At 39.8% G+C, this 23,633-nt stretch overlaps 4 protein-coding genes across 4 annotated transcripts; all 4 read right to left on the bottom strand.

The window, feature by feature from the left end:
- Window positions 1-3,193: 3,193 nt before the first annotated feature.
- Window positions 3,194-4,174, bottom strand: LOC306830941 (trace amine-associated receptor 1-like; the record flags this gene model as incomplete). Its single annotated transcript, XM_079354730.1, has 1 exon — window positions 3,194-4,174. The coding sequence occupies one exon, from the start codon at window positions 4,172-4,174 to the stop codon at window positions 3,194-3,196; it is 981 nt and encodes a 326-aa protein (XP_079210856.1).
- Window positions 4,175-8,659: 4,485 nt separating this feature from the next.
- On the bottom strand, window positions 8,660-9,640 carry LOC306830843 (trace amine-associated receptor 1-like; the record flags this gene model as incomplete). Its single annotated transcript, XM_079354551.1, has 1 exon — window positions 8,660-9,640. The coding sequence occupies one exon, from the start codon at window positions 9,638-9,640 to the stop codon at window positions 8,660-8,662; it is 981 nt and encodes a 326-aa protein (XP_079210677.1).
- A 3,257-nt stretch (window positions 9,641-12,897) lies between these two features.
- On the bottom strand, window positions 12,898-13,878 carry LOC306830787 (trace amine-associated receptor 1-like; the record flags this gene model as incomplete). Its single annotated transcript, XM_079354465.1, has 1 exon — window positions 12,898-13,878. One exon carries the CDS (start codon window positions 13,876-13,878, stop codon window positions 12,898-12,900), a length of 981 nt encoding a protein of 326 aa, XP_079210591.1.
- A 6,537-nt stretch (window positions 13,879-20,415) lies between these two features.
- LOC306830036 (trace amine-associated receptor 1-like) lies at window positions 20,416-21,942 on the bottom strand (the record flags this gene model as incomplete). The annotated part of the gene is made up of 2 exons (XM_079353253.1): window positions 20,416-21,302; window positions 21,936-21,942. 2 exons carry the CDS (start codon window positions 21,940-21,942, stop codon window positions 20,416-20,418), a joined length of 894 nt encoding a protein of 297 aa, XP_079209379.1.
- Between the last annotated feature and the right edge of the window lie 1,691 nt (window positions 21,943-23,633).

The raw sequence follows: 23,633 nt of genomic DNA, 5'->3' as shown, positions 1-23,633 counted from the left end.
TACCTGTCGCTTTGTCATAAGGAGATTAGGCGCTGCAAGTGGGGGGCAATTACCACTTTCTTATTTCTTCTGTCACATACGTACCTTTCTCCAATACATTTCCGGTCGTGGCATTATAAAGAAACTCATGTTGTCTGACACAGACCATTTAAAAGCGCTGATTTATTAAATATACGGTTTCCCTTCAGGCGCTTTACATCTTTACTATGGAGCACTTTACTCTCTAGAACAGACCTGGGCAAACTACGGCCTGCGGGCCACACTCGGTGAACAGCGTCGCTATAAAGCTGCAAACCCAACAATGACTTTTAACAAAATGTTACAAAGCCAGAGATGAAGCCATCAGGATGAGTCATGTAATTTCTCAAAAAAAGGAAGGCGTTTTCTGACTTAGAGTTTATTAAGGAGTGCTTATGGGACTCTCTTGCACTGATATGCATCGAGAAAAACTGGCTGCAATAACAGGGCAGTCGAACCAAAACAGGTTGAGCTGGTTTGCTCTCGCAGGGTCCCCCTCTTCTGTGTTGTTGTTTTAGTTCGTATGGATGGTTTTTATGCCCTCCCAGACCTCCCTTTTGTTGTTGTTCTGCCGCCTCTGCCCTACTTTCCTTCTGTACTCCTCCTTTGCCTTTCGGGGTCAGACCTTGAGTTCCCCCTGCACACACTTCTTTGAATGCCCTTTTTGTCCTGTTAAGGATCTCCTTGACATTACTGGTAATACAGGGCTTGTTGTTTGGGAAGTAGTGCACAGTTTTTGTGGGAACCACAACGTCCATACAGAAATTCATGTAGTGAGTTGTGCAGTGTGTGAACCCCTCAATATCCTCATCGTGTGGCTCTTGCAGGGCACTCCAGTCAGTGGTCTCAAAACAGTCTCTGAGAGCCTCCTCTGCCTCAGGAGACCACTTTCTGAAGGTGTGTGTGGCTACTGGATGTCTCTGGATCTTTGTCTTGTACTGTGGTTTGAGTAGGACCAGGTTGTGGTCAGACTTCCCCAGAGGTGGTAGGTGGGTGGCAGTGTAGGCATCCTTCACATTTACATATAGGAGGTCTATTGTCCTGTTCTTCCTGGTGGGACAGCTGACAGAATGGTGAAAGTCCGGTAGTGTTGAGTCCAATGTAACATGGTGATTGTTCATATGGCCCTCTGACAAAATTTGGGTTTCTCATGGTGCCTCATGGTAAACTTTTTTTTGGGGGGGGATTGTTGTGGCCTAAAATACCTGATTATGCGGAAGCCTTTTTCAAAAAAATTGCAATGCATGTTGCAATATTTTTAAATGTTTTTTTGCAATTAAATTGCAGCAGGAAGTAAAACTAGTTACGAGTTTTTTCAAAAAATAAGACTTTGTATTATTAAACTATTCATGTACACACTTCGCTGTGATTGAGTGATGCCTATATTTCAACCTGAGCAGAGCTATTTATTTAAGTTACATGTTCCTCTGCCTCACTGAGTGACATCTCTCTCTCTCTCACACACACTCACACTCATCTAATTATATTACACATTAATGTTTTGCTTTAGGTACCGTGTCACCCAACCTTTTTTTCCCTCAAAGCCAACGTCTTTTTTCAATCAATAATTATTGGATAGCGCCATTTTATTACAAGCATTATCTCTAGATGCTTCACAAAAGAGCATTTCTCCTGTAACTTAGCTCCTCCAGAACCTGGAGTAACCTGCTTTTATCCAGGAATGTGTTACAGAGTCCTTGCTAATCCTGGCCTGCCTGGTCCATTCAAATGCTGTCAAAACGTGTTGTAACAAGACTTGTAATAGGGTATTCCCATTCAAATATAAAACAGATATTAACCATTAAATGTATGTGAGATCATAGATTTATATAATCAGCTGTTGTATTCTATCATTTTTGCAGTTTTTTTCCTCTTCAATGTCTTATTTTCTTCTTCATGCTTTGTATAATTTCTTAAAATCCAAATCATTTTTTTTAATTGTGAAACTGATAAATATTTTTGTATTGGTTTTGGTGTTTACCATTTATCAAAATGTTCTTATTGTGGCAAATTTCATCCCCCTTTGTTAAAAAACACATACAAGTTTGAAAAGATCAACTTTTCAGCTAAAAATGCAGTTACAGTGCTCGCTTTTGAAAAACTCATACAAAATGATCTCACTGATGAGATGGAGAAATTCACAATACTCTTTCATTTTTATATCATATACCCAAAAATCTAGGCCATTTCCTCAGCTCATTACAAAGAAAAAGGAGAGACCTCTGCATTTGCTTGAACCCAGTTATTTTATTTGTTTGCATTCCTAGTTGTTTTGTAAGCGACAGGGCTTGTAGGTCTCTCTGTGACGACACCCTCATTATCATAACACTTACATTTTGAATGGATATTTGGTTTGTTCATTTTTAAAATGATTTCTAAATTTTGATTCAAGGACGTAAGTGTAAAGAAAGATCCAGATCCATATAATGATACTTTCTGTTCATGCTTTCAGCTACAACTTATTTCACTTTGCAAACCTTTCCTTTTTTTTGCACATGCTTCTTACAATCTTTATTCAGTTAAACAAGGTGAAAAGGACAAAGCTCATAAACGACAAAACAAAAACAGATTTGATTAAATATTTACTGTGACAAGTCTGTCCTGTAGATCAGGTAGGTAACAAGAAAGGCCCCTGCTATATAGGGCTGCTCTGGTCTTCTCCTGCCGAGGGATTTAGAGTAAAGACAACATAAACATACAAAACACAATGATTTTCACATTCTTACTGTTTAATACAGTTTGTGTTCTGTCATATACCTTTCTGCAATTAATTTTCACTTTATGAAGTGACTTTATGACATTTTGAAGATTAAAATGACAAAGTTCAGAACAACTGTTGTCTGAAACCATTTACAGGCCCTGATTTATCAAATACTCTCGAGAACAACTCAACTGTCCACTTACATCATTACATACATAAGATGGCAAGGTGCCCATCCTGACCAGGGAAGACCATTTGTTTGAAAGGGGGGTTCAAGTAGTCATCTATGTTTAGGTGGAAAAATCCTCCCTTTGCAAAGGTGTTGGCCTGAGACACATCATGCTCACGACATAAATCAATCATTATTTGTATAGTAACAATTCATTGCAAGCATCATCTTTACAAACGAGCAGATGGGAAAATATGCAGAAAAGATTTCCTCCAACCTGTAACAGGCCTTCACTGTTAATCAGTTTATTCAGTGAAAAGTGTTGTCTCTGAAATGTCAGATTTAAAGATTTGACCTGAGGCCAACAACTGAAACGCCTTTCTGAACCAACTATAGAAAAATGCATAAATCATAGGATTCACAGTAGAATTGAAGTAGCCCAACCATATAAGGGTTCCAAACAAGCTAGGTGGGGGTGGGTTACTCATAAAGGGATCAATAAAGTTACAGACAAAGAAGGGAGTCCAAAAACAGAGAAAAGCCCCCATTATGATAGCCAGGGTTTTAGTGGCTTTTGTCTGGCCTGTGTTTGATGTTTTCACTGAGTTCTGTATGCTGCGAAACTGTGTCTGTGCCACAAGGAAAATCTTGAGGTAAACACCAAGCATTATTATTCCAGGCAAGTAAAAGGACAGAATCGACGAGACAGTGCTTGACAATTTGCTCTGAAACATAACACACCCTCCTTCACATGCAACATGGTTATAATAAAACTCTTCAACACCCCAAATATTTAACTTCAGAAAAATCATTCCAAACCCTATGACGGGAGAAATACTCCAACAGATCAGAATCATTATCAACACAACATCCACAGATATTTTACTGCTGTAAAGCAGAGGTTGGCAAACAGCATAGTATCGGTCAACTGAAATGAAGGAAAGATTAAGAATTGATGCTGTAACTAACGTGACATCAGCACTCAAACAGATTTTACAGACAAAGTCACCAAAATACCAACAAGACTCAATAGTTTGAATCATACCAGGAAACATGACTAGTATCCCTAAAAGCAGGTCAGACATAGCCAGAGAGAAAATCAGGTAATTTGTTGGAGTATGGAGCTGCTTAAAATAAGCCACTGAGAAAGTGACCAAAAGGTTTCCACACACTGTTAGAACGACTGTGATCCCTAAAATCGCATAAAGAGCAACACGTAGGTGTATGGGGTAACTTGTCTTCAGGCATGAAGCATTGCTCGACTCATAGCAGAGCTCTGGCTCCATCTGTTTGAGAAAAAAAGGAAATTCAGATATGGATATATGATACAAATAAACAAACGTCACCATAGACCATACACACCATTTTGTGTACAATTTAATTGTCTTCTACTTTGTTTTCCATGTCATACTGTTTTGTTACTAACACTGTGTTTAATCTATAACGCTCATTTCCATTTGTGTCAGAAGTAATGAAAAAGCAGTGAGGTAAAATACTATACAAGATGCTGTGATATTGCCGCTCTTTTTTTCTTGCTTTGTGGTTCTGTCTGCTTTAATTCTCTGTAATATTTTTGTAGCAGACTTTGATTGTATTATTCAAAAGTAAAAAAAAATATAACACACAAGTTACTGCCTCCCTGGCTGCTGTAGAAGGGCTCATATACTGCTGCAAATCGTCAATGTCAACAAAAGGTTACCTTTACATCTTAATTCCTTTTAGAAAATACCAAAAAGTAAACATACTTTAAAATTATTGGCAGGCATTAGGAAAACTGACCTCAAATATTGAGTAAATATTTATTGATAGAATAAGAAAAAAAAACATATTTAATATGTGTTGCTATGGCCATTGATGATAAGCAAACAAACAATTTAGAAATGTCAGCTAAACACTTAAAAAAACCCTCATTCTATTTGAATAGGCTTGCTCTTGAAATCAGTCCCACTCTTACCTTGGATAATCACCTGGACAGGATTAGCACAAGGTACAGTGACTATTGTACTTATGAGCTCACCACTATAGTCGGATGTTACATTATAAATCTAAAGGGAGTGAATTTGAACAGTCCGTCCCAGTGGACACAGCAGCAGGACTATACTGCATGAGTTGAATAACCTTTTACTGATTTATTTGTGAGACTGTTTAAAGTTAAAAAAAAGAAAGAATGATAGAAACTGATAAAACAAACAACAACAACATACAATTATTAGTATCATTTTAAATATGTGTTAAGAAATGTGTAATGTATACATGTGCATTCTCACATTTACTGTGTGGTCATGATATTGTTTTACTATAAATAAGATGGAACACACCATCCTTTTTTGGAAAAAGAAAATGTGTGGCACACTGAAAATAAACTTACTGTCACTTTATTGTGAGTGAACACATTTCACCTTCAGCTTTCTTGGGTTTGCCCAGTGTTGGTTTACTAGTAAGATTTGGATGTAGGGCGTTGTCAGTGAAAACAGACATTACACTTAAAATGCAATGCATACTTTTATATTTCAAAAATGTCCTTTCTTCTTCTGGCCTCTACTACTGCTGCAGTGAACATTTCCTGGTCTCATCTTGTTGAGATTTCATCAGCCCTCATGAAGAGGATAGAGAACTTTAGCCATGAGAAAAATAACAATAAAAACGTGTTGTTTTTTTTTTAATACGCAGCAAAGTGTCAACTGGATTTGCGCAGTATTTTCTCCTCATGATTTATTGCAATCTTTGGTGTAATAAATCATGGTGCTTATATTACTGATAAGATGATACATTTCTTGTCATGGTTTGGTTCTGTGTTTCATCTTGTTTTAGCTTTCATTCTTTCCTTAGTGTTTGTTTCCTCGTGTTGATTGTTTCCCTTGTGTGTTTGAATGTTTCATAGTCTTGTGTTTACTTTAGTCTTTAGTGTGTTTCCATGTGTCCTATTTTCTAGTTTATTTAGCTTGTGTGAATACAAGCTGTGGACCCAAACTTGTTTCAGGAATTCATTTAGTCATTTTAGTCATCAAGTTTATTCCTATTGATTCAGTGAAAAGTGTTGTCTCAGGAATGTTAAATTTGAAGATGTAACCTGAGGCTATTAATTTAAACGCCTTTCTGAACCAACTATAGAAAAATGCATAAATCATAGGATTCACTGTAGAATTGAAGTAGCCCAACCATATAAGTGTTCCACACAAGCTAGGTGGGGGTGGGTTACTCAGAAAGGGATCAATAAAGTTACAGACAAAGAAGGGAGTCCAAAAACAGAGAAAAGCCCCCATTATGATAGCCAGGGTTTTAGTGGCTTTTGTCTGGCCTGTGTTTGATGTTTTCACTGAGTTCTGCAAACAGCGTAGTATCGGTCAACTGAAAGGAAGGAAAGATTGATAATTGATGCTGTAACTAACAGCTCTTCCTGATATTTGCAGGGATGTTTGGGCGGTGGGTCAATGTGCCACGACCCTGATAATGATCATATCTTTTCAATACATGCGGATCCTTTGGAAGCGTGACACTGAACCACAAGTGTGATGTTTTGAATCATGTCTCCTGCAGTCTTCATCTGATGTATAAACATTCAATGTGAGCCATCTGAGTCTAAGTAGTCTTATTGTGTGAAGTCTTGATCATTTCCTCGACAACTACGATATGCGTGTTCAAGGAGATTTGTGAAATCATATTGTACACTTGATTTGTGCACTCAGTTTATGGTAATTATTATAATGCACACTGCAATGCATGGTTCAACGTGCAGTACCTTCGAGTGCACACATTAAAGAAGACGTATAAGTGTACATCAAAGTGAACTCAAGGTTGCCCTCTTGAGCAGTAATATTAGAAAATAGGATTTTAGGGCAAAGCACAAAATAATAATAGTAATAATGATAATAATGGCTTAGATTCATATGGTGCCTCAAAATAAAGCTAAGGATGCCTTACAGTCTTAAAAAGTAGGCAGTAAAGGGAAACAAAAAATAAAACACAAACAGAGAAAGAAATTACACAAAACAAACAAGTGAAGTAAGAAGAAGGAAGACAAAAAGAACTGGGTGCTCTATGAGGGGGGGGGGGCAGTTTTAACAGAGGTGGAAGGTCTTGTTGAATAGGTGGTCTTTGAGAAGATTGTTTAAAATGTCCAGAGATGCAGCAGTGTGGATGTCAGCAGGGACAGAGTGGGGGCTGAGGCACTGAAGGCTCTGTCACTAAAGGATCGTAGTTTGGTGTGGGGATGGAGAGCAGGCCGGTTGCTGAGGACCGCAGCGGTCAGGATGGGGTGTAGGGATGGGGGTCAGTGAGATACATCGGGGCAAGAACATAGAGACATTTGTGCTTATGGGACTCTCTTGCACTGATATGCATCGAGAAAAAATGGCTGCAATAACACGGCACTCGAACCAAAACAGGTTGAGCTGGTTTGCTCTCGCAGGGTCCCCCTCTTCTGTGTTGTTGTTTTAGTTCGTATGGATGGTTTTTATGCCCTCCCAGACCTCCCTTTTGTTGTTGTTCTGCCGCCTCTGCCCTACCTTCCTTCTGTACTCCTCCTTTGCCTTCCGGGGTCGGACCTTGAGTTCCCCCTGCACACACTTCTTTGAATGCCCTTTTCGTCCTGTTAAGGATCTCCTTGACATTGCTGCTAATACAGGGCTTGTTGTTTGGGAAGTAGTGCAAAGTTTTTGTGGGAACCACAACGTCCATACAGAAATTCATGTAGTGAGTTGTGCAGTGTGTGAACCCCTCAATATCCTCATCGTGTGGCTCTTGCAGGGCACTCCAGTCAGTGGACTCAAAACAGTCTCTGAGAGCCTCCTCTGCCTCAGGAGACCACTTTCTGAAGGTGTGTGTGGCTACTGGATGTCTCTGGATCTTTGTCTTGTACTGTGGTTTGAGTAGGACCAGGTTGTGGTCGGACTTCCCCAGAGGTGGTAGGGGGGTGGCAGTGTAGGCATCCTTCACATTTACATACAGGAGGTCTATTGTCCTGTTCTGTCTTATGGGACAGCTGACAGAATGATGAAAGTCCGGTAGTGTTGAGTCCAATGTAACATGGTGATTGTTCAAATGGCCCTCTGACAAAATTCGGGTTTCTCATGGTGCCTCTTTTAAAAATGCTTTTTTTAGTGGATTGTTGTGGCCTAAAATACCTGATTATGCGGAAGCCTTTTTCAAAAAAATTGTAATGCATGTTGCAATGTTTTTAAATGTTTTTTTGCAATTAAATTGCAGCAGGAAGCAAAAGAGTTTTTTCAAAAAATAATACTTTGTATTATTAAACTATTCATGTACACACTTCGCTGTGATTGAGTGATGCCTATATTTCAACCTGAGCAGAGCTATTTATTTAAGTTACATGTTCCTCTGCCTCACTGAGTGACATCTCTCTCTCTCTCACACACACACTCACACTCTTCATCTAATTATATTATACATTAATGTTTTGCTTTAGGTACCGTGTCACCCAACCTTTTTTTCCTCAAAGCCAACGTCTTTTTTCAATCAATAATTATTGGATAGCGCCATTTTATTACAAGCATTATCTCTAGATGCTTCACAAAAGAGCATTTCTCCTGTAACTTAGCTCCTCCAGAACCTGGAGTAACCTGCTTTTATCCAGGAATGTGTTACAGAGTCCTTGCTAATCCTGGCCTTCCTGGTCCATTCAAATGCTGTCAAAACGTGTTGTAACAAGACCCCTCAACAGATAATTAGAGGACAAATTGTACATTTTAATTGATCTGTTTGTGAAATGAACAGCAACTTCAACCTGCAACAGGCCTTCACTTTTAATCAGTTTATTCAGTGAAAAGTTTTGTCTCTGACATGTCAGATTGAAAGATTTGACCTGAGGCCAACAACTGAAACGCCTTTCTGAACCAACTATAGAAAAATGCATAAATCATAGGATTCACAGTAGAATTGAAGTAGCCCAACCATATAAGTGTTCCAAACAAGCTAGGTGGGGGTGGGTTACTCATAAAGGGATCAATAAAGTTACAGACAAAGAAGGGAGTCCAAAAACAGAGAAAAGCCCCCATTATGATAGCCAGGGTTTTAGTGGCTTTTGTCTGGCCTGTGTTTGATGTTTTCACTGAGTTCTGTATGCTGCGAAACTGTGTCTGTGCCACAAGGAAAATCTTGAGGTAAACACCAAGCATTATTATTCCAGGCAAGTAAAAGGACAGAATAGATGAGACAGTGCTTGACAATTTGCTCTGAAACAAAACACACCCTCCTTCACATGCAACATGGTTATAATAAAACTCTTCAACACCCCAAATATTTAACTTCAGAAAAATCATTCCAAACCCTATGACGGGAGAAATACTCCAACAGATCAGAATCATGATCAAAACAACATCCACAGATATTTTACTGCTGTAAAGCAGAGGTTGGCAAACAGCATAGTATCGGTCAACTGAAATGAAGGAAAGATTGATAATTGATGCTGTAACTAACGTGACATCAGAACTCATATAGATTTTACAGACAAAGTCACCAAAATACCAACAAGACTCTATAGTTTGAATCATAGACGGAAACATGACTAGTATTCCTAAAAGCAGGTCAGACATAGCCAGAGAGAAAATCAGGCAATTTGTTGGAGTATGGAGCTGCTTAAAATAAGCCACTGAGAAAGTGACCAAAAGATTTCCACACAGTGTTAGGATGATTATGACCCCTAAAATCACATAGAGGGAAACACGTAGGGGTATGGGATAACTTGTCTTCAGGCATGAAGCATTGCTCGACTCATAGCAGAGCTCTGGCTCCATCTGTTTGGATGGAAATGAGAAAAGAAACATTCAGAAATGGATTTATGTTTAATACAAAGCCTTTTTTTACATCCTCATTGTGTTCTTTATATTAGGAACAAAAGTAAAGATTTTCTGTTTGCTTTTAAGGTAATCTTATTTGCAGAAATCACTTTTAGTTTTTTTTTTTTCGTGAACGGCAGATCCTCCTCTCCTTGGCTAATGTAGTCACATTCAACTCTGCTGCAAAAACAGCACCTAAAACAGAAATCAGAAAGTCTGGTTCCATTCACCTCAGATGTCCATTGATATTTTATGCTCCTCTTAAAAAGGCAATTGATACAGAAATTCAATTAAGCATAATAAATCCTAAAGATGGGATAAACATAAGACAAAATCCAAGCCAAGCCTTTGATGTCATTCATTTTGACTTTCCTTTTTGTCTCTATGGAGCTAAGATCAGTTTAGTCAAAATATGTTCCTTTATCACTTCAAAAAGGACCATCAACATGCTGTTTAAATTAAATTATAACACCAGTTATCACCGGTCCCACACTTACCTTCCATACTAAGCTGGATGGTATGGCAACTCACACTTTGTCTCATATGAGATCAGATTCAGCATATTTACTTACATGTTCTCTGGTGTGCCTGGCCCCTTTAGGCAGGTCCAACAATCTGTCCCAGTGGACACAATAATAAGACACTATGAGCTGAACATCCTGTGCGGGGTCATTTAATTGTAGGAAGAGCTCTAAAAGTAAAAAAAGAAAGTTGTTTTCAAGTTCACCCTATAGTTTAAAGGTGCCAAAAAGACTGTCATTGAATTTATGTAATTACTTAGTTAATGTGTCACGTTAATTTACTGTTGACAGCTTGAAGAGAGTCAACAGCTCTTCCTGATATTTGCAGGGATGTTTGGGAGGTGGGTCAATGTGCCACGACCCTGATAATGATCATATCTTTTCAATACATGCGGATCCTTTGGAAGCGTGACACTGAACCACAAGTGTGATGTTTTGAATCATGTCTCCTGCAGTCTTCATCTGATGTATAAACATTCAATGTGAGCCATCTGAGTCTAAGTAGTCTTATTGTGTGAAGTCTTGATCATTTCCTCGACAACTACGATATGCGTGTTCAAGGAGATTTGTGAAATCATATTGTACACTTGATTTGTGCACTCAGTTTATGGTAATTATTATAATGCACACACATGCATGGTTCAACGTGCAGTACCTTCGAGTGCACACATTAAAGAAGACGTATAAGTGTACATCAAAGTGAACTCAAGGTTGCCCTCTTGAGCAGTAATATTAGAAAATAGGATTTTAGGGCAAAGCACAAAATAATAATAGTAATAATGATAATAATGGCTTAGATTCATATGGTGCCTCAAAATAAAGCTAAGGATGCCTTACAGTCTTAAAAAGTAGGCAGTAAAGGGAAACAAAAAATAAAACACAAACAGAGAAAGAAATTACACAAAACAAACAAGTGAAGTAAGAAGAAGGAAGACAAAAAGAACTGGGTGCTCTATGAGGGGGGGGGGGGGGGGGGGGCAGTTTTAAAAGAGGTGGAAGGTCTTGTTGAACAGGTGGTCTTTGAGAAGATTGTCTCAAATGTCCAGAGATGCAGCAGTGTGGATGTCAGCAGGGACAGAGTGGGGGCTGAGGCACTGAAGGCTCTGTCACTAAAGGATCGTAGTTTGGTGTGGGGATGGACAGCAGGCCGGTTGCTGAGGACCGCAGCGGTCAGGATGGGGTGTAGGGATGGAGGTCAGTGAGATACATCGGGGCAAGAACATAGAGACATTTGTGCTTATGGGACTCTCTTGCACTGATATGCATCGAGAAAAACTGGCTGCAATAACACGGCACTCGAACCAAAACAGGTTGAGCTGGTTTGCTCTCGCAGGGTCCCCCTCTTCTGTGTTGTTGTTTTAGTTCGTATGGATGGTTTTTATGCCCTCCCAGACCTCCCTTTTGTTGTTGTTCTGCCGCCTCTGCCCTACCTTCCTTCTGTACTCCTCCTTTGCCTTCCGGGGTCGGACCTTGAGTTCCCCCTGCACACACTTCTTTGAATGCCCTTTTCGTCCTGTTAAGGATCTCCTTGACATTGCTGCTAATACAGGGCTTGTTGTTTGGGAAGTAGTGCAAAGTTTTTGTGGGAACCACAACGTCCATACAGAAATTCATGTAGTGAGTTGTGCAGTGTGTGAACCCCTCAATATCCTCATCGTGTGGCTCTTGCAGGGCACTCCAGTCAGTGGACTCAAAACAGTCTCTGAGAGCCTCCTCTGCCTCAGGAGACCACTTTCTGAAGGTGTGTGTGGCTACTGGATGTCTCTGGATCTTTGTCTTGTACTGTGGTTTGAGTAGGACCAGGTTGTGGTCGGACTTCCCCAGAGGTGGTAGGGGGGTGGCAGTGTAGGCATCCTTCACATTTACATACAAGAGGTCTATTGTCCTGTTCTTCCTGGTGGGACAGCTGACAGAATGATGAAAGTCCGGTAGTGTTGAGTCCAATGTAACATGGTGATTGTTCAAATGGCCCTCTAACAAAATTCGGGTTTCTCATGGTGCCTCTTTTAAAAATGCTTTTTTTAGGGGATTGTTGTGGCCTAAAATACCTGATTATGTGGAGGCCTTTCAAAAAAATTGTAATGCATGTTGCAATGTTTTTAAATGTTTTTTTGCAATTAAATTGCAGCAGGAAGCAAAAGAGTTTTTTCAAAAAATAATACTTTGTATTATTAAACTATTCATGTACACACTTCGCTGTGATTGAGTGATGCCTATATTTCAACCTGAGCAGAGCTATTTATTTAAGTTACATGTTCCTCTGCCTCACTGAGTGACATCTCTCTCTCTCTCACACACACACTCACACTCTTCATCTAATTATATTATACATTAATGTTTTGCTTTAGGTACCGTGTCACCCAACCTTTTTTTCCTCAAAGCCAACGTCTTTTTTCAATCAATAATTATTGGATAGCGCCATTTTATTACAAGCATTATCTCTAGATGCTTCACAAAAGAGCATTTCTCCTGTAACTTAGCTCCTCCAGAACCTGGAGTAACCTGCTTTTATCCAGGAATGTGTTACAGAGTCCTTGCTAATCCTGGCCTGCCTGGTCCATTCAAATGCTGTCAAAACGTGTTGTAACAAGACCCCTCAACAGATAATTAGAGGACAAATTGTACATTTTAATTGATCTGTTTGTGAAATGAACAGCAACTTCAACCTGCAACAGGCCTTCACTTTTAATCAGTTTATTCAGTGAAAAGTTTTGTCTCTGACATGTCAGATTGAAAGATTTGACCTGAGGCCAACAACTGAAACGCCTTTCTGAACCAACTATAGAAAAATGCATAAATCATAGGATTCACAGTAGAATTGAAGTAGCCCAACCATATAAGTGTTCCAAACAAGCTAGGTGGGGGTGGGTTACTCATAAAGGGATCAATAAAGTTACAGACAAAGAAGGGAGTCCAAAAACAGAGAAAAGCCCCCATTATGATAGCCAGGGTTTTAGTGGCTTTTGTCTGGCCTGTGTTTGATGTTTTCACTGAGTTCTGTATGCTGCGAAACTGTGTCTGTGCCACAAGGAAAATCTTGAGGTAAACACCAAGCATTATTATTCCAGGCAAGTAAAAGGACAGAATAGATGAGACAGTGCTTGACAATTTGCTCTGAAACAAAACACACCCTCCTTCACATGCAACATGGTTATAATAAAACTCTTCAACACCCCAAATATTTAACTTCAGAAAAATCATTCCAAACCCTATGACGGGAGAAATACTCCAACAGATCAGAATCATGATCAAAACAACATCCACAGATATTTTACTGCTGTAAAGCAGAGGTTGGCAAACAGCATAGTATCGGTCAACTGAAATGAAGGAAAGATTGATAATTGATGCTGTAACTAACGTGACATCAGAACTCATATAGATTTTACAGACAAAGTCACCAAAATACCAACAAGACTCTATAGTTTGAATCATAGACGGAAACATGACTAGTATTCCTAAAAGCAGGTCAGACATAGCCAGAGAGAAAATCAGGCAATTTGTTGGAGTATGGAGCTGCTTAAAATAAGCCACTGAGAAAGTGACCAAAAGATTTCCACACAGTGTTAGGATGATTATGACCCCTAAAATCACATAGAGGGAAACACGTAGGGGTATGGGATAACTTGTCTTCAGGCATGAAGCATTGCTCGACTCATAGCAGAGCTCTGGCTCCATCTGTTTGGATGGAAATGAGAAAAGAAACATTCAGAAATGGATTTATGTTTAATACAAAGCCTTTTTTTACATCCTCATTGTGTTCTTTATATTAGGAACAAAAGTAAAGATTTTCTGTTTGCTTTTAAGGTAATCTTATTTGCAGAAATCACTTTTAGTTTTTTTTTTTTCGTGAACGGCAGATCCTCCTCTCCTTGGCTAATGTAGTCACATTCAACTCTGCTGCAAAAACAGCACCTAAAACAGAAATCAGAAAGTCTGGTTCCATTCACCTCAGATGTCCATTGATATTTTATGCTCCTCTTAAAAAGGCAATTGATACAGAAATTCAATTAAGCATAATAAATCCTAAAGATGGGATAAACATAAGACAAAATCCAAGCCAAGCCTTTGATGTCATTCATTTTGACTTTCCTTTTTGTCTCTATGGAGCTAAGATCAGTTTAGTCAAAATATGTTCCTTTATCACTTCAAAAAGGACCATCAACATGCTGTTTAAATTAAATTATAACACCAGTTATCACCGGTCCCACACTTACCTTCCATACTAAGCTGGATGGTATGGCAACTCACACTTTGTCTCATATGAGATCAGATTCAGCATATTTACTTACATGTTCTCTGGTGTGCCTGGCCCCTTTAGGCAGGTCCAACAATCTGTCCCAGTGGACACAATAATAAGACACTATGAGCTGAACATCCTGTGCGGGGTCATTTAATTGTAGGAAGAGCTCTAAAAGTAAAAAAAGAAAGTTGTTTTCAAGTTCACCCTATAGTTTAAAGGTGCCAAAAAGACTGTCATTGAATTTATGTAATTACTTAGTTAATGTGTCACGTTAATTTACTGTTGACAGCTTGAAGAGAGTCAACAGCTCTTCCTGATATTTGCAGGGATGTTTGGGAGGTGGGTCAATGTGCCACGACCCTGATAATGATCATATCTTTTCAATACATGCGGATCCTTTGGAAGCGTGACACTGAACCACAAGTGTGATGTTTTGAATCATGTCTCCTGCAGTCTTCATCTGATGTATAAACATTCAATGTGAGCCATCTGAGTCTAAGTAGTCTTATTGTGTGAAGTCTTGATCATTTCCTCGACAACTACGATATGCGTGTTCAAGGAGATTTGTGAAATCATATTGTACACTTGATTTGTGCACTCAGTTTATGGTAATTATTATAATGCACACACATGCATGGTTCAACGTGCAGTACCTTCGAGTGCACACATTAAAGAAGACGTATAAGTGTACATCAAAGTGAACTCAAGGTTGCCCTCTTGAGCAGTAATATTAGAAAATAGGATTTTAGGGCAAAGCACAAAATAATAATAGTAATAATGATAATAATGGCTTAGATTCATATGGTGCCTCAAAATAAAGCTAAGGATGCCTTACAGTCTTAAAAAGTAGGCAGTAAAGGGAAACAAAAAATAAAACACAAACAGAGAAAGAAATTACACAAAACAAACAAGTGAAGTAAGAAGAAGGAAGACAAAAAGAACTGGGTGCTCTATGAGGGGGGGGGGGGGGGGGGGGCAGTTTTAAAAGAGGTGGAAGGTCTTGTTGAACAGGTGGTCTTTGAGAAGATTGTCTCAAATGTCCAGAGATGCAGCAGTGTGGATGTCAGCAGGGACAGAGTGGGGGCTGAGGCACTGAAGGCTCTGTCACTAAAGGATCGTAGTTTGGTGTGGGGATGGACAGCAGGCCGGTTGCTGAGGACCGCAGCGGTCAGGATGGGGTGTAGGGATGGAGGTCAGTGAGATACATCGGGGCAAGAACATAGAGACATTTGTGCTTATGGGACTCTCTTGCACTGATATGCATCGAGAAAAACTGGCTGCAATAACACGGCACTCGAACCAAAACAGGTTGAGCTGGTTTGCTCTCGCAGGGTCCCCCTCTTCTGTGTTGTTGTTTTAGTTCGTATGGATGGTTTTTATGCCCTCCCAGACCTCCCTTTTGTTGTTGTTCTGCCGCCTCTGCCCTACCTTCCTTCTGTACTCCTCCTTTGCCTTCCGGGGTCGGACCTTGAGTTCCCCCTGCACACACTTCTTTGAATGCCCTTTTCGTCCTGTTAAGGATCTCCTTGACATTGCTGCTAATACAGGGCTTGTTGTTTGGGAAGTAGTGCAAAGTTTTTGTGGGAACCACAACGTCCATACAGAAATTCATGTAGTGAGTTGTGCAGTGTGTGAACCCCTCAATATCCTCATCGTGTGGCTCTTGCAGGGCACTCCAGTCAGTGGACTCAAAACAGTCTCTGAGAGCCTCCTCTGCCTCAGGAGACCACTTTCTGAAGGTGTGTGTGGCTACTGGATGTCTCTGGATCTTTGTCTTGTACTGTGGTTTGAGTAGGACCAGGTTGTGGTCGGACTTCCCCAGAGGTGGTAGGGGGGTGGCAGTGTAGGCATCCTTCACATTTACATACAAGAGGTCTATTGTCCTGTTCTTCCTGGTGGGACAGCTGACAGAATGATGAAAGTCCGGTAGTGTTGAGTCCAATGTAACATGGTGATTGTTCAAATGGCCCTCTAACAAAATTCGGGTTTCTCATGGTGCCTCTTTTAAAAATGCTTTTTTTAGGGGATTGTTGTGGCCTAAAATACCTGATTATGTGGAGGCCTTTCAAAAAAATTGTAATGCATGTTGCAATGTTTTTAAATGTTTTTTTGCAATTAAATTGCAGCAGGAAGCAAAAGAGTTTTTTCAAAAAATAATACTTTGTATTATTAAACTATTCATGTACACACTTCGCTGTGATTGAGTGATGCCTATATTTCAACCTGAGCAGAGCTATTTATTTAAGTTACATGTTCCTCTGCCTCACTGAGTGACATCTCTCTCTCTCTCACACACACACTCACACTCTTCATCTAATTATATTATACATTAATGTTTTGCTTTAGGTACCGTGTCACCCAACCTTTTTTTCCTCAAAGCCAACGTCTTTTTTCAATCAATAATTATTGGATAGCGCCATTTTATTACAAGCATTATCTCTAGATGCTTCACAAAAGAGCATTTCTCCTGTAACTTAGCTCCTCCAGAACCTGGAGTAACCTGCTTTTATCCAGGAATGTGTTACAGAGTCCTTGCTAATCCTGGCCTTCCTGGTCCATTCAAATGCTGTCAAAACGTGTTGTAACAAGACCCCTCAACAGATAATTAGAGGACAAATTGTACATTTTAATTGATCTGTTTGTGAAATGAACAGCAACTTCAACCTGCAACAGGCCTTCACTTTTAATCAGTTTATTCAGTGAAAAGTTTTGTCTCTGACATGTCAGATTGAAAGATTTGACCTGAGGCCAACAACTGAAACGCCTTTCTGAACCAACTATAGAAAAATGCATAAATCATAGGATTCACAGTAGAATTGAAGTAGCCCAACCATATAAGTGTTCCAAACAAGCTAGGTGGGGGTGGGTTACTCATAAAGGGATCAATAAAGTTACAGACAAAGAAGGGAGTCCAAAAACAGAGAAAAGCCCCCATTATGATAGCCAGGGTTTTAGTGGCTTTTGTCTGGCCTGTGTTTGATGTTTTCACTGAGTTCTGTATGCTGCGAAACCTCTTAAAAAGGCAATTGATACAGAAATTCAATTAAGCATAATAAATCCTAAAGATGGGATAAACATAAGACAAAATCCAAGCCAAGCCTTTGATGTCATTCATTTTGACTTTCCTTTTTGTCTCTATGGAGTTAAGATCAGTTTAGTCAAAATATGTTCCTTTATCACTTCAAAAAGGACCATCAACATGCTGTTTAAATTAAATTATAACACCAGTTATCACCGGTCCCACACTTACCTTCCATACTAAGCTGGATGGTATGGCAACTCACACTTTGTCTCATATGAGATCAGATTCAGCATATTTACTTACATGTTCTCTGGTGTGCCTGGCCCCTTTAGGCAGGTCCAACAATCTGTCCCAGTGGACACAATAATAAGACACTATGAGCTGAACATCCTGTGCGGGGTCATTTAATTGTAGGAAGAGCTCTAAAAGTAAAAAAAGAAAGTTGTTTTCAAGTTCACCCTATAGTTTAAAGGTGCCAAAAAGACTGTCATTGAATTTATGTAATTACTTAGTTAATGTGTCACGTTAATTTACTGTTGACAGCTTGAAGAGAGTCAACAGCTCTTCCTGATATTTGCAGGGATGTTTGGGAGGTGGGTCAATGTGCCACGACCCTGATAATGATCATATCTTTTCAATACATGCAGATCCTTTGGAAGCGTGACACTGAACCACAAGTGTGATGTTTTGAATCATGTCTCCTGCAGTCTTCATCTGATGTATAAACATTCAATGTGAGCCATCTGAGTCTAAGTAGTCTTATTGTGTGAAGTCTTGATCATTTCCTCGACAACTACGATATGCGTGTTCAAGGAGATTTGTGAAATCATATTGTACACTTGATTTGTGCACTCAGTTTATGGTAATTATTATAATGCACACACATGCATGGTTCAACGTGCAGTACCTTCGAGTGCACACATTAAAGAAGACGTATAAGTGTACATCAAAGTGAACTCAAGGTTGCCCTCTTGAGCAGTAATATTAGAAAATAGGATTTTAGGGCAAAGCACAAAATAATAATAGTAATAATGATAATAATGGCTTAGATTCATATGGTGCCTCAAAATAAAGCTAAGGATGCCTTACAGTCTTAAAAAGTAGGCAGTAAAGGGAAACAAAAAATAAAACACAAACAGAGAAAGAAATTACACAAAACAAACAAGTGAAGTAAGAAGAAGGAAGACAAAAAGAACTGGGTGCTCTATGAGGGGGGGGGGGGGGGGGGGGGGGGCAGTTTTAAAAGAGGTGGAAGGTCTTGTTGAACAGGTGGTCTTTGAGAAGATTGTCTCAAATGTCCAGAGATGCAGCAGTGTGGATGTCAGCAGGGACAGAGTGGGGGCTGAGGCACTGAAGGCTCTGTCACTAAAGGATCGTAGTTTGGTGTGGGGATGGAGAGCAGGCCGGTTGCTGAGGACCGCAGCGGTCAGGATGGGGTGTAGGGATGGAGGTCAGTGAGATACATCGGGGCAAGAACATAGAGACATTTGTGCTTATGGGACTCTCTTGCACTGATATGCATCGAGAAAAACTGGCTGCAATAACACGGCACTCGAACCAAAACAGGTTGAGCTGGTTTGCTCTCGCAGGGTCCCCCTCTTCTGTGTTGTTGTTTTAGTTCGTATGGATGGTTTTTATGCCCTCCCAGACCTCCCTTTTGTTGTTGTTCTGCCGCCTCTGCCCTACCTTCCTTCTGTACTCCTCCTTTGCCTTCCGGGGTCGGACCTTGAGTTCCCCCTGCACACACTTCTTTGAATGCCCTTTTCGTCCTGTTAAGGATCTCCTTGACATTGCTGCTAATACAGGGCTTGTTGTTTGGGAAGTAGTGCACAGTTTTTGTGGGAACCACAACGTCCATACAGAAATTCATGTAGTGAGTTGTGCAGTGTGTGAACCCCTCAATATCCTCATCGTGTGGCTCTTGCAGGGCACTCCAGTCAGTGGACTCAAAACAGTCTCTGAGAGCCTCCTCTGCCTCAGGAGACCACTTTCTGAAGGTGTGTGTGGCTACTGGATGTCTCTGGATCTTTGTCTTGTACTGTGGTTTGAGTAGGACCAGGTTGTGGTCGGACTTCCCCAGAGGTGGTAGGGGGGTGGCAGTGTAGGCATCCTTCACATTTACATACAGGAGGTCTATTGTCCTGTTCTTCCTGGTGGGACAGCTGACAGAATGATGAAAGTCCGGTAGTGTTGAGTCCAATGTAACATGGTGATTGTTCAAATGGCCCTCTGACAAAATTCGGGTTTCTCATGGTGCCTCTTTTAAAAATGCTTTTTTTAGGGGATTGTTGTGGCCTAAAATACCTGATTATGTGGAGGCCTTTCAAAAAAATTGTAATGCATGTTGCAATGTTTTTAAATGTTTTTTTGCAATTAAATTGCAGCAGGAAGCAAAAGAGTTTTTTCAAAAAATAATACTTTGTATTATTAAACTATTCATGTACACACTTCGCTGTGATTGAGTGATGCCTATATTTCAACCTGAGCAGAGCTATTTATTTAAGTTACATGTTCCTCTGCCTCACTGAGTGACATCTCTCTCTCTCTCACACACACACTCACACTCTTCATCTAATTATATTATACATTAATGTTTTGCTTTAGGTACCGTGTCACCCAACCTTTTTTTCCTCAAAGCCAACGTCTTTTTTCAATCAATAATTATTGGATAGCGCCATTTTATTACAAGCATTATCTCTAGATGCTTCACAAAAGAGCATTTCTCCTGTAACTTAGCTCCTCCAGAACCTGGAGTAACCTGCTTTTATCCAGGAATGTGTTACAGAGTCCTTGCTAATCCTGGCCTGCCTGGTCCATTCAAATGCTGTCAAAACGTGTTGTAACAAGACCCCTCAACAGATAATTAGAGGACAAATTGTACATTTTAATTGATCTGTTTGTGAAATGAACAGCAACTTCAACCTGCAACAGGCCTTCACTTTTAATCAGTTTATTCAGTGAAAAGTTTTGTCTCTGACATATCAGATTGAAAGATTTGACCTGAGGCCAACAACTGAAACGCCTTTCTGAACCAACTATAGAAAAATGCATAAATCATAGGATTCACAGTAGAATTGAAGTAGCCCAACCATATAAGTGTTCCAAACAAGCTAGGTGGGGGTGGGTTACTCATAAAGGGATCAATAAAGTTACAGACAAAGAAGGGAGTCCAAAAACAGAGAAAAGCCCCCATTATGATAGCCAGGGTTTTAGTGGCTTTTGTCTGGCCTGTGTTTGATGTTTTCACTGAGTTCTGTATGCTGCGAAACTGTGTCTGTGCCACAAGGAAAATCTTGAGGTAAACACCAAGCATTATTATTCCAGGCAAGTAAAAGGACAGAATAGACGAGACAGTGCTTGACAATTTGCTCTGAAACATAACACACCCTCCTTCACATGCAACATGGTTATAATAAAACTCTTCAACACCCCAAATATTTAACTTCAGAAAAATCATTCCAAACCCTATGACGGGAGAAATACTCCAACAGATCAGAATCATGATCAAAACAACATCCACAGATATTTTACTGCTGTAAAGCAGAGGTTGGCAAACAGCATAGTATCGGTCAACTGAAATGAAGGAAAGATTGATAATTGATGCTGTAACTAACGTGACATCAGAACTCATGTAGATTTTACAGACAAAGTCACCAAAATACCAACAAGACTCTATAGTTTGAATCATAGACGGAAACATGACTAGTATTCCTAAAAGCAGGTCAGACATAGCCAGAGAGGAAATCAGGCAATTTGTTGGAGTATGGAGCTGCTTAAAATAAGCCACTGAGAAAGTGACCAAAAGATTTCCACACACTGTTAGGATGATTATGACCCCTAAAATCACATAGAGGGAAACACGTAGGGGTATGGGATAACTTGTCTTCAGGCATGAAGCATTGCTCGACTCATAGCAGAGCTCTGGCTCCATCTGTTTGGATGGAAATGAGAAAAGAAACATTCAGAAATGGATTTATGTTTAATACAAAGCCTTTTTTTACATCCTCATTTTGTTCTTTATATTAGGAACAAAAGTAAAGATTTTCTGTTTGCTTTTAAGGTAATCTTATTTGCAGAAATCACTTTTAGTTTTGTTTTTTTCGTGAACAGCAGATCCTCCTCTCCTTGGTTAATGTAGTCACATTCAACTCTGCTGCAAAAACAGCACCTAAAACAGAAATCAGAAAGTCTGCTTCCATTCACCTCAGATGTCCATTGATATTTTATGCTCCTCTTAAAAAGGCAATTGATACAGAAATTCAATTAAGCATAATAAATCCTAAAGATGGGATAAACATAAGACAAAATCCAAGCCAAGCCTTTGATGTCATTCATTTTGACTTTCCTTTTTGTCTCTATGGAGCTAAGATCAGTTTAGTCAAAATATGTTCCTTTATCACTTCAAAAAGGACCATCAACATGCTGTTTAAATTAAATTATAACACCAGTTATCACCGGTCCCACACTTACCTTCCATACTAAGCTGGATGGTATGGCAACTCACACTTTGTCTCATATGAGATCAGATTCAGCATATTTACTTACATGTTCTCTGGTGCGCCTGGCCCCTTTAGGCAGGTCCAACAATCTGTCCCAGTGGACACAATAATAAGACACTATGAGCAGAACATCCTGTGCGGGGTCATTTAATTGTAGGAAGAGCTCTAAAAGTAAAAAAAGAAAGTTGTTTTCAAGTTCACCCTATAGTTTAAAGGTGCCAAAAAGACTGTCATTGAATTTATGTAATTACTTAGTTAATGTGTCACGTTAATTTACTGTTGACAGCTTGAAGAGAGTCAACAGCTCTTCCTGATATTTGCAGGGATGTTTGGGAGGTGGGTCAATGTGCCACGACCCTGATAATGATCATATCTTTTCAATACATGCAGATCCTTTGGAAGCGTGACACTGAACCACAAGTGTGATGTTTTGAATCATGTCTCCTGCAGTCTTCATCTGATGTATAAACATTCAATGTGAGCCATCTGAGTCTAAGTAGTCTTATTGTGTTAAGTCTTGATCATTTCCTCGACAACTATGATATGCGTGTTCAAGGAGATTTGTGAAATCATATTATACACTTGATTTGTGCACTCAGTTTATGGTAATTATTATAATGCACACACATGCATGGTTCAACGTGCAGTACCTTCGAGTGCACACATTAAAGAAGACGTATGAGTGTACATCAAAGTGAACTCAAGGTTGCCCTCTTGGGCAGTAATATTAGAAAATAGGATTTTAGGGCAAAGCACAAAATAATAATAGTAATAATGATAATAATGGCTTAGATTCATATGGTGCCTCAAAATAAAGCTAAGGATGCCTTACAGTCTTAAAAAGTAGGCAGTAAAGGGAAACAAAAAATAAAAAACAAACAGAGAAAGAAATTACACAAAACAAACAAGTGAAGTAAGAAGAAGGAAGACAAAAAGAACGGGGTGCTCTATGAGGGGGGGGGGGGCAGTTTTAACAGAGGTGGAAGGTCTTGTTGAACAGGTGGTCTTTGAGAAGATTGTTTAAAATGTCCAGAGATGCAGCAGTGTGGATGTCAGCAGGGACAGAGTGGGGGCTGAGGCACTGAAGGCTCTGTCACTAAAGGATCGTAGTTTGGTGTGGGGATGGAGAGCAGGCCGGTTGCTGAGGACCGCAGCGGTCAGGACGGGGTGTAGGGATGGAGGTCAGTGAGGTACATCGGGTCTAGAGCATAGAGACATTTGTTGCTAATTAGGAGGCGTTTATATTGATACTTGATCAGGAGCCAGTGGAGGTGAATCAGGTCATGTCTTTTAGTGCTCTTGCAAATATTAGAGTAATAAACAAAACCGCTGATTAGATCATTGAAGCATGGCGGTCGTGACGTCAAAATCAACTGACCGCAGTGTAGTTCGCTTGTAGCATAACATTAGCGTTATACTTCTCTCGACTGCATTCATGCTTCAAACTTCATATAAACGGTCTTTTATCCAGCTGAACAAAACAGCTACGCATCAGAAATGTGTTTGTCACAGAGCCTGTTTTTTCACATTGATCCAAAATCCAATGCAAAATAGGCGAATTGTCATTGGAACCCAGGGCAAAGCTACTTCAGAGTTGGCCTACAAAAATGTCATTACTATTCCTAGTCTTCCAAGTCTATGGTCTTGCCTCATGATGAGGGATGTGCTT

The sequence above is a fragment of the Symphodus melops genome, assembly GCF_947650265.1.
Source record: "Symphodus melops genome assembly, chromosome: 10".
Taxonomy (NCBI): domain Eukaryota; kingdom Metazoa; phylum Chordata; class Actinopteri; order Labriformes; family Labridae; genus Symphodus; species Symphodus melops.
This window is presented reverse-complemented; position numbering and strand designations above follow the sequence as displayed.